Source organism: Schistocerca piceifrons, chromosome 2 (genome assembly GCF_021461385.2).
Source record: "Schistocerca piceifrons isolate TAMUIC-IGC-003096 chromosome 2, iqSchPice1.1, whole genome shotgun sequence".
NCBI classification, from domain to species: domain Eukaryota; kingdom Metazoa; phylum Arthropoda; class Insecta; order Orthoptera; family Acrididae; genus Schistocerca; species Schistocerca piceifrons.
The window spans coordinates 510,069,277-510,081,383 of NC_060139.1; the positions used below are offsets into that span (position 1 = coordinate 510,069,277).

General features: G+C 41.3%; 1 protein-coding gene across 2 annotated transcripts in view; it reads left to right on the plus strand.

Annotated features, from left to right (window-relative positions):
* The window catches only part of LOC124777077 (putative inactive carboxylesterase 4), a 70,418-nt gene that overhangs the window by 30,864 nt on the left and 27,447 nt on the right, over positions 1-12,107 (plus strand). For both annotated transcript variants that reach the window (XM_047252353.1, XM_047252354.1), the window contains exons 3-4: positions 414-573; positions 4,755-4,940. In XM_047252353.1, the coding sequence (XP_047108309.1) occupies positions 414-573; positions 4,755-4,940 (346 nt within the window). The remainder of the gene's footprint in view (positions 1-413; positions 574-4,754; positions 4,941-12,107) is intronic.

Here is a 12,107-nt window from a genome sequence, read left to right on the forward strand (position 1 = left end):
AATGAGTATAGGATACTATCAACAGCAGCAGAAAATAATATTACGGGAGTAGATTCGCTCCGTGATCACCAGATCCAGTAGAAAGATGGAATACAGAGGGATGCAACTGCAAGAGCCGTGTCATTGGTCCATGTCAAACTACAGTTGGCGCTTGGCTTCACTTTCCAGATTGCCTTGGCAGTGGTCCTATCTACATGTCCTGTCTGCAGCAAATAATGTTAGTATTCGCTCTTGGTAAGCTCTTATCGCTCGCATTGGTAGACGGAAACATCTTCTTACTAGGCTTATGACTGTTTTACCTCAGCCTGCATCCACGTCCAAATGGGCATCGAAGTTTATGCTGTGTGATTGGGAATGAGTAGGAAAGAGCCCCTTTGCTATTTCAGTATTTGTACGTAGGAGAATACTTTCAGCTGCCGACGAAGAGTAGAAGCGACATGTTGCCGGTGATGGTGTGGATCCACGGCGGAGGCTACGCGCGCGGCTCCGGTAACACTGACGCCTATGGCCCCGACTACCTGCTGCAGCACGGAGTCCTCCTCGTCACCTTCAACTACCGCCTCGGTGCACTGGGTGAGTGGCGACACTAGTGTTCTGCTTTTCTACATTGTCCTGCGAAAATCTATAACGACACAGCGATCTTAGACACGGGGCAATTTGACTCATTCCTCCCTCCACTGGCATTCTGCACTGGACAAGCTCTTGAGAGTATTTTTAACCGGCAAGTTTAGATGCTTTGTCAATCGATTTTCTTATTAGCAACCTTCGTTCCTCTATTTTAACGGGTTTTCTCTACGCTAAAAAAAAAAAAAAAACTTGCCCATAGAATAAGCTTCTGTAACCATTCCTTGAATTACGCTTATTTGTCCAACATCTCTCCTGGAATCTACAAAATCCGTCTTTTGACGTGTTGTAAATCTTCTCGTTCCCAGCTTCATTCATTTTCTTTGATCCTGTGGTCAAAAAATGTTGTAGGTTACTACAGTATCTGCTATGGATTTTGGGAGGTTTCTTTCGTTGCATTATCTTCAGGCTCCCTTTGCACAGAGACACACTTTGGTCGATATTTGTGATCCGGCACAGGACAAGTAACTGATAAAAGGTGGGATAAAATGTCACTGAGGTTCAACATTCCTATGGTAAGGACGTAATCAAAGGCGCAACTGAAGATCCGAGATGGAATCCGTGGGTAAGGAATGAGGCTGTGGCATTTTATTGTACACGGGGGAATCATATGAAAGACAAGTGGAACAAAGTAAGTAAACTGGTAAACTATTTCTAATTTCAAAAGTAATCGCCATTAGGGGGTTGATATATTTATCCCACCGTGAGACAAAATGGTCAATAACTTCATGGAAATGTTTTCGGTCGCCGACAGAACCATGATTGTATCCAGGCGTACACCTCTTCGTCCAAAACAAATTAACAGTCATGAATGTCTTTCTTCAGGGCCCCAAAAATATGCAAACCTCATGGGCAGATACCGAGGCAACATCTGCATTATGTGTGCGGGCGGAAGAATGATGCCGTTCGTCAACATTCCTATGCTTGACGGTGCGCTTCAACTTTTGCAAAGTTCCCACGTACTGCTGTGCGTTACGTATTTTTGGACCACTGAACAGACATTCGTGGCTGCAGATTTGCTTTGGACAAACAGGTCCACACTTGGGTACAATCATGGTCCCAGAGACAACGGAAAACGATTTCTATAAAGGCACTGATCGTCTTGTCTCAAGTGCCACAAATGTATTAACAGTTACGGCGATTACTTTTAAAATAATAAACTGTTGACTTACTTTTTTCCATCTGTCTCGTCTTCACGCAACTGCCCCTTATAGGAGACTGCCTCCGTAAGATATTCTGAGCTAGCGTAGAGGGTAGAACAAGTGAGGCATTTGCTGGCCCACACAGATAGTGTCACAGCCATCTGGAGGCAGACACGACTTTTGTCGGACAGGAAGGAAAAGTTTCGCGACTGATCCGTGTTAAGGTTACCTACAAACACGCAGGTATTTGAACAGTGACAAAAGTCTCTCAGAGTCTGAGATGACAATAGGGTTTATACACTGAAAGTGTAACTGTTGCAAGAATTAGACAAAATGGAGTCAGTGATTTTCAGCATGTATATGTACTATTAATTTACTCTTCCACAAACACCATAGATGTATTACAAAGGGCATTCAGAGCTGTCAAGACTGAATATATTTCGTCGCTAAACACAGCTTTATCCCAGTTGCCTTTCCTGTTTTGTCTTTTTTCTACAACAGTGTACACGCTGCACGTTTTCGAGATGTAAGTGGAACTTTTGTGATTGACTCACAATGCATAGAAGAGTTGCTGATGCTCCTCGATAGTAATCTGGGTGTTTCCAGATCACGCGGTCGCCCTGCGAGCAACAATGGCTACTCATGTTGTTTTGAGGCACGGTATATGGTTGTAATTCTGTTCGTGACATGACAGTCTGAATTATTTCCTTCACTGATTGTACTTGGCAGAAATTGCTCTTGAGAATATTTACTGGATAATCTGAGTCCTTTTACAGAGTAATTAGCTCCTATCCACTAGGATTACTACTCTGGAAATGAATCCAATGACATTACTTTAAACTACAGATCTCCGTAAAACGCAACTGAAACTCATTTGATAACTAATGGCTGTGGACATATGGACAGTTTTTGCTACAAGGGAGAATACAAACAACATCAGACTACGAGTCGATGCGCAGTACTTGGTATGTTGCTCATTTATTATTATGAATCGATTTTTTTAGCCTTGGTTACTCTGATGGACAAATGAAAACTGTTCTCAACCAAAATACTGGTTTGAACGCTACAGTATTGTCCTATTAGAAATGAGAGACCCTGTTGGTACAGCGAACTGTTGTAAGCAATGTGGAGACTACAACCGTTTTATTTTCCCGAGTACATTTTGCAATATTGTGTGACTTAGTAATGAAGGTATCCTCATGTGTAAGATATTCTTGACATACAATAGTGCTACATTCGTATCTTGGACGGAGACTACTCAGGAGGATGTTATCAGGGAGAAAATAGTGTATGGTCCAGGGTGCTGATGCTACGAGGTGCATTCAAGTTCTAAGGCCTCCGATTTTTTTTCTAATTAACTACTCACCCGAAATCGATGAAACTGGCGTTATTTCTCGACGTAATCGCCCTGCAGACGTACACATTTTTCACAACGCTGACGCCATGATTCCATGGCAGCGGCGAAGGCTTCTTCAGGAGTCTGTTTTAACCACTGGAAAATCGCTGAGGCAATAGCAGCACGGCTGGTGAATGTGCGGCCACGGAGAGTGTCTTTCATTGTTGGAAAAAGCCAAAAGTCACTAGGAGCCAGGTCAGGTGAGTAGGGAGCATGAGGAATCACTTCAAAGTTGTTATCACGAAGAAACTATTGCGTAACGTTAGCTCGATGTGCGGGTGCGTTGTCTTGGTGAAACAGCACACGCGCAGCCCTTCCCGGACGTTTTTGTTGCAGTGCAGGAAGGAATTTGTTCTTCAAAACATTTTCATAGGATGCACCTGTTACCGTAGTGCCCTTTGGAACGAAATGGGTAAGGATTACGCCCTCGCTGTCCCAGAACATGGACACCGTCATTTTTTCAGCACTGGCGGTTACCCGAAATTTTTTTGGTGGCGGTGAATCTGTGTGCTTCCATTGAGCTGACTGGCGCTTTGTTTCTGGATTGAAAAATGGCATCCACGTCTCATCCATTGCCACAACCGACGAAAAGAAAGTCCCATTCATGCTGTCGTTGCGCGTCAACATTGCTTGGCAACATGCCACACGGGCAGCCATGTGGTCGTCTGTCAGCATTCGTGGCACCCACCTGGATGACACTTTTCGCATTTTCAGGTCGTCATGCAGGATTGTCTGTACAGAACCCACAGAAATGCCAACTCTGGAGGCGATCTGTTCAACAGTCATTCGGCGATCCCCCAATACAATTCTCACCACTTTCTCGATCATGTCGTCAGACCGGCTTGTGCGAGCCCGAGGTTGTTTCGATTTGTTGTCACACGATATTCTGCGTTCATTAAACTGTCGCACCCACGAACGCACTTTCGACACATCCATAACTCCATCACCACATGTCTCCTTCAACTGTAGACGAATTTCAATTGGTTTCACACCACGCAAATTCAGAAAACGAATGATTGCACGCTGTTCAAGTAAGGAAAACGTCGCCATTTTAAGTATTTAAAACAATTCTCATTCTCACCGCTGGGGGTAAAATTCCATCTGCCGTACGGTGCTGCCATCTCTGGGACGTATTGAGAATGAACGCGGCCTCATTTTAAAACAATGCGCATGTTTCTATCTCTTTCCAGTCCGGAGAAAAAAAATCGGAAGCCTTAGAACTTGAATGCACCTCGTATATAGTAGTAAGATTAGAGAACTTAAAAAAAGTAACTGGTTAAAAAGGTAAGATTATTTCTGAAATTTCCTGTCTCATTGATGGTAGGAGTAAACATTTCAAAACACTTTGACTACACCGTTATCACATTTTCCTCCTGTCGGATGTTATCTTTAAGAGTATCCTAGATTGTCTCCACCTTAGACTGCTTCATTAGTAGAAGATTCATAGGCCAGGACACTTCCAGGTTTTCATGCTGTTATGAAAACTGCATCATTGTTACAGTGTTCCGTGACTCCCGTTAGCACCCTCACTCCTTCCTTGACAGCATCTATGTCAAGCTACTAACGACGATCTATTCTTATTTTGTGGACAGGATTCATGACGACAGGAGATTCCGTGGTGCCAGGTAATATGGGTCTCAAAGATATGGTCATGGCCTTGCGATGGGTCCGTGAGAACATCGCTAACTTTGGTGGCGATCCCCACAACGTCACCATATTTGGAGAGAGCGCCGGCAGCAGGGCGTGCCACCTCATGATGCTGTCGCCCATGGCGAAAGGTAAGAATCCTCTTACAACATCGTCTTAATTAGATAAATCATTGCAGAAATTTAATACCAAGCGTGTTTCAACAAGAGGTTTACTGTCTTCGAGTAACACCACCTTCTCTGTAAAACTAGAACAAAAAAAATAAATGAGAAAGCAACTGGAACAAGTTCACCCTTTCCTGCCGACACAAATAATATTGACGATGTTTATTCCATTGAAAACCTTAGAATCAGTTTTTCATGTCATGTCAATAAGAAAGGAATCTCGCAACAGTGCCCCAAACAACAAAGCTCAACTCTTATTACAGGTATAAAATTAATCCTACAACAAACAGAAGCAGAAATTGTTCATTTAATTTATTTAATCGAAGAGGGAACTTAGCAGCTTATCTACAGACATAACAGTCAATGAATGCCTCAATATTATGACAGAATTACTATACAGAGGAGGTGTCAATCCTGTACAAGTTGGGAAGATAAAACTGGACACAGAATAATATTTACAATAAAGTAATTCATAACTTGAAGGTACTTTATACATACAGCTAGACGGCTTGATAATAGGGTCTACCCTGAGCCGTCTTTTAACAGAAATCTTCATGGACAATTTCGAAAAATATTTCCTACATAATGAACCTCACAATGATAATATTAGATTTTGGTAAAGATATGTAGATGATGTACTGTGTCTGTGGAATGCCACCAGAAGACAACTGAACACATTCCTAGTATTTCTAAACTCACAACAGAAAAACATACAGTTCACCATGGAAACTGACTTCTTAAACCTCAAGACAGATTCACTGAAAATACATATTGTTTCAAAATTTACAGAAAAAACCGACAACAATAGACGCGCTAAACCTCTCATGTTCACAACACTCGATAACACACAAACGTGCTGCCTTTCTTTCCGTGGTGCATCGTCTTACATCCATACCAGTGGCAACAGAATTTTGAGGCAGAATTAGACACCATTAAACCGATTGAATCTATCATTCGCTAGCCACTGCCTTTATTAACTACGTTCAACGCAAGAAACAAAGAAGAAAAATGTTGCCCTACGTTTGTACGCCCATTCCACAGCAACATTTATATCTAGTGTACTACCCCTTATTTAAGGACGTTATCAGACAAATTAGCCAAAACTCTCAGATCCTGCAGTTAGAAAACTTCATTTTATGTAAGAGGCACTACAGCTCATATCCTATTTAACAGCAAGGGCAGAACAGATCTATCAAGTAATAGCGGTGTTTATAAAATCACTTGCAAAGACTGAAACAAACTGTATATTGGTCAAACAGGCAGGCGTATATCAACTAGGCTGACTGAACACGGACGCAGCTGGAGATTATGTAAGTCAGACTCCATCTTTCCGAGCATGTACTGAAGGAAAAACATACATACAAAGTGTACACAGAAGTACTTCAGACAGCCAACAAAGGAAGAAAACTAATCCTGTATGAAGCACGTGAGGTAAACAAACATTTAGCTCAAAATCCCCTGCTGGTTCTAAATGATCAATTGCAGCTGAGCACATCCCCACTTGTAAACTTCACGTGATGATCAACGCGCCACATGTCAATAAACAACCTCAAAGCTGTACAAAATTAAAACACAATACAATTTCATATTTTTACCTTCCTTACCTCACAGACTTCAGCACTATAACAATATAGCTCAAATTACTGTATTTTAATCATCTACCGTGTTTAATATTGCCCTTTGCATAAACTGTAGTTTACAGTGTAAAACATGTTTTTTGTACAACGTGACTAGTAATCAGTTGAGTCAGTTGTGCTTAATATTGTCCATTACCTGAAGTGTGATTTCAACGTTAAAAAAGGAGTTTGGTGTGCAACATTCTGTGCAAGTTTACGGCATTTTTCATATAATTTTGAGGTACCTAAGAACTGGTGGCCTTTGCACACAAATAAAAAATTCGGTAGAATAAAAACAGTGTACTTGTCATTAAAACTTAAAAAATAAGAGGGAAGAGTTATACTGACTGAGATGCTTACAAGCTAGTTTTAAAAGCTCGAGACGAGTTCCGCCTATTGATGCAGAACTTGAATGAGGGTTATGCTATGAATTTAAATTGTATGTATGTCAGATAGGGAATGAATGAGATAGCACACTTCTTAAATACAACCAATGGCAAATACGGTAAGGAAAGGGTGTGATAACATTATTAGGAGAAATAAAAATTATAGCTGTCGCTAATTACACACCAAAAAGAATATGAACATGTACTTGATAGCGACGTGGAGCATAGTTTTGTGACCTTGATTTCAAGCTTTATTATATAGGATAAATTTTCCGAAGTATTCAGTCTTATAATATCTATTTCGACACAGAATGCTCATTTCAATCGTCATGATGCCTTACGCATGGGAATGCTGAAGTTGTCATTACTGTACTTGAGGATGATTGCTTATGGTAGAAACTGGTAGAAAAATACAGTAACTCATTTTAACAGTCGTCGATAGTTCCAACAATACTTCAATTATGTACAAGCTGAGGAGAACCACTATTCAAAAATTTTAAACGATAATGTCATTACTCGTGTCAGACAGGCATAATAAATGCCATGTCACCTAACTAATTATTATTTTTGATCTGATTTTTAATATAGACTCCAAGCAAGTCTATTAAAATTATAAATTTGTATCCTTGTCGAGGAACCATTTCAATGATCAAACTTGAAAGTTTCAACAACTTATTTAGTGATCAACTTTCGTTATCACCCTACGGGAGGGAAAGTCTAGGAAACAAAGGGTCCACATGGTGTCTTGAAGCAGACTTCTGAAGTTGCATGCTGAGGGATAAAACGATAGGGGAAAATACTGGGTAAATTCTGTGCCACAACACCCTCTGGGAAGAACGACGTCATACTATGTCTCAAAATAGTACAATCTATTTCTGTTAGTTACGTTGTGTACGTTGTGGGAAACGACTTGTTGCTTGGGCTAATAAAGATCGCACCTGCTATCTTTACACTTTGGACAAAATATTAGATGTTCAAAGGTACGAAACAGAAAATATGTGAACTTGACAAAACCTCCACCCGTACAAACACGGGGAAACCTACTTCAACGTCGGCGAAATGAGCCTCTGTGTCACGTAGCCGAGTACGGCAAGCGGCTGTAAACTGTTAGTATGATGGACTTCCCTATTAAAGAGTGAGAACTTGCCCTAATGTTCTTTCTCCCTACCGATCATGGCTGCCGTAATTTCTTGGTACCCGAGAGTTGGACAAAGGGCTCTGAATTGCTTTTGTAACTGGGTGCACGTTGAGATCGTTGGATACCCCTCCATTCTCATTAGTTGAAATTAAGACAGTCCGAGTAGCAGAAACACAATATCTATTTTGTTCCTTCTAACCACGATTGCATGAGATCCCTTTCCTGTAACTTCTTACTGGTGCATCACAGTCCACGATTCGCTGTGATTGCCTGAGGTGTCATAATTACAAGGTCAAAGCACTTTATAATAACTTGACTTTCAAGGTCTATGTAACTTGCATCTATATACATAATCCTCAAATCATGGCATGGTGTGTGGCTGATGATACGCTGTACCTTTCCTAGTCATTTCCTTTCCTGGTCCACGCGCTTTCGGTGTGACGAACAAACGACTGTCTATATGTCTCGTGTGAACCCTAATTTCTCGTATATCTTCGTGATCCTTACGCGAAATATACGTTGGCGGCAGTAGAATCATTCTGCAGTTCGCTTCAAATGCCGGTTCCCTACATTTTCTCGGTAGTGTTTCTCGAAAACGACGTCGGGTTCCCTCCAGCGATTTTCATTTGACCTTCTGAAGTTTCTTCGTGATACTTGAGTGTTAAGCGAACTTACTGGTAGAAAAATCTAGCAGTACGTCTCTGAATTGCTTAGATGTCTTCCTTCAATCCGACCTGGTGCGGGTCCCAAACACTCTAGCAGTACCCAATAATAGGTCGTACTAGCGTTCTATATGCGGTCTCCCCTATACATGAACCACATTTTCCCAAAATTCCCCCAATAAACCGAAGTCGACCATTCGCCCTCCCATCCACAATCCTCACATGGTCGTTCGGTTTCATATCACTTTCCAGTGTTGCGCCCAGATATTTGAACGACGTCACTATGTCAAGCAGGACGCTATTACTTCTATATCCGAACATAACAGGTTAGTTTTTCACATTCATTCACATTAACTTACATTTTTCTACATTTAGAGTTAGCTGCCATTCATTCTGTCACCTTGTATCCCCCTATAGTTACTCCACCACGACCCGTTCCATTACACCATAGCATCATCATCAAACAACCAAATATTGCTGCCCACCCGGTCCGACAGATCATTTATGTGTATAGGAAATAACGGTGATCCTACCATACTTTTATGGATTACCCTTCATGCCCACGGTATCAAATAAATGAGTGTTCACAGAATCGGCATGCAGTACAGTTAACATTACAGTTCTTCGAGCGATTGATAGACTCAGCACCATTTTCAAAGGTATCCAATCCCTACATGAGGTCGATAAGCTGACGAGTCGGTCGCAATTGGGCGTTAGTTGAGGTGACGAGTTCTCGCAGCTTCTAAAAGAAAACATGCTTTACCACGAGCCCATCTTATCGGTATTATAACTTCTAACAAAATACGACAAAAAACGGCGAAAACACGCAGAGAATGTAAACCGAAACTATGTGTAAGTACTTATACAGTTTACTAAGAAGTCAGGACGTTACGTTAGCCTAAAATAGTCTCTCCAGTACATTTGCGACATTCATCAAATATTCGACACCTCAAATTTAAGGTTACGCTGCTATTTTTCAAAAGGCACTCCAGAATTTAGCAGTGTTTTCCTAATTAAACCATAAATTTACGTCAGCAGTTACACTTCTGGATATTTAAATTGTAGCACCATGAAGGCGCTATGTGACAAATGACAAATCTGTGTGAAGTGTACTACATACTTGGAAATCGAAATGATCAAACTTTCAGTGCAGCTGTATAAAGCCGACAGGAGTAACGACATCAATATTCCGTATATTAGGAAAGATTACACTCTAGATTTCTCGTTCAGAAATTGTTCAATTGGTTCAAATGGCTCTGAGCGCTATGGGACGAAACATCTGAGATCATCAGTCCCCTAGAACTTAGAACTACTTAAACCTACTTAACCTAAGGACATCACACACATGCATGCCCGAGGCACGATTCGAACCTGCGACCGTAGCGGTCGCGCGGTTCCAGACTGTAGCACCTAGAACCGCTGGGCCACTCTGGCCGGCTCAGAAATTGTATCTGAGTGCGAATCCTCTTACGTTTCGTGTAAGAAGGGGAAACATCTACTATTACGTATCAGAATAAAACAGTGGTAGGGTCGTGATCTTTAGAGGCTGCAGGTTATCGTTCCACAACTCTATTGCAAATATAAAAACTATGGGTTCAGAAAGTATGTAGTCACCGTCTTGTAATCTCACTTGAGTAGCTCCAAAGAGAGGACAGAAGCATTGTCTGCTCGATCGTGCTTACAGCAAGATTAATATGACACCATTTGGAACACCACAATCATCATGGCGACCATCGCTGCAGTGACCTTTGAAGTGTATAACGATATGCTTACGTAATGTGTATACATAAACATACAGTTATAAGTGTCCCCGTTCGTAGTCGCTAATTATAACAATATATTTACTTTTGTGCTGTAACATATAGCTATAATCAGCGGTGGAAACATATTTGCGAACGCCGACCGTTTGCGGCTGTTTCTTGTTGGATCTTCTGATCAGTCGGAAGTTGCATTGCAGAGGAGAGTAAATGCCTATTCAAAATATAATTATTTTTCGATAGCTCAACATGAATTTCCTAAGGGACCGTAGTTTATCATCCATTTTCCAGCAGAATATGGCGCGGAGAAAATATTTCGCCGCATGCAACTTCCGTCCGATTTAGACGAAAGAATTCGTGACTGTGAACTCTCTATTTGGCAGAAACATAAAGAAAATTAAGTAACTTCATGAAGGAATGAGACATAGATTCTATACTAAATAAATAGTCCATACACCAGTTCCATTTAACTCTGAATATATGGCACTTAATAGATGAACTTACACTGCAATGAAGGATTTAACATGGATGCCGTTTTGACTGGCACTTCTCTTCTCGTAATGAAAATAATGCCTTTGACTTTTTCACATTCACGTCGCGCAATAATTCTACTGCTATGCAGTATTGCACTTTTAGTATTGCACTTTTACTTTACACTAAAATAACATTATTTTTAACAATATTAATACGGCGGCAAGACATGCACGTCCGACACAAGTTACAAGAGACAAGAGAAGAAAAAAATTAATAACTGACTAACTCTTAATCGAGAAAGTCTCGTACATCAAAAGAATGTGTAATAGTGTTCTTCTTCTGTACGTTTTTCGCACCGCGGTTTTCAAAGTCAGTAACTCACTGCATCTCTGACGGTGCTTCGACAATAAACAAGTTACGTCACAGGTCGTTCACCTTTTACATTCTCGCAACATTATTTGCTAACTGTAGCTTTTGCCGAGCGACTGCTCGATTAGTGAGTGATTTAACATGATAAGGCAATTACATAATGTTACAAGTGGCAGCAGAGATATTCTCACCTACAGTGGTGAGTCTAAGAACGACAGTAGATGTTTAGAGTCCCAGTTCTGCGAACAGCACATATAGTTCGTGTAGAGGTTCTTAGAAGAACGAATGTTGACAGTTTGCATTCATCGTCGTCATATAGTACTAGCACCTTGCGTGGCGGAGCAAACAAATCGATCACATCTGGTTCATACATCAGGTAAAGTGGACAGCAGTTAGTTCATTTTGACGTATTGAAGGCTGTCGCTGTACCTAATCTTTCAGGTCTCCATGAAGCTGTCTTTAAGAAAGATAACACAGGACAGCATGTTGCCCATGCAGACAAGGCATACCCTCGATACTGGTGGAGTTCGACTGTTGCTCAGCATTTTGTGTAGATCTCTCACCCACGGATTTCATCTAGTCATGGGTTGCCAACAGAGAAGCTCGCCTGACACTACGATTGATGATCTTTGCGCTGGAGTAAAAGCAGCATGCAAAGGCGTATTCGTTCTTCTCATCTGCATTCAGTTCTACTGGACGCCCAGCCGCGTTAGAGCTATTGTTGCTCGCAAA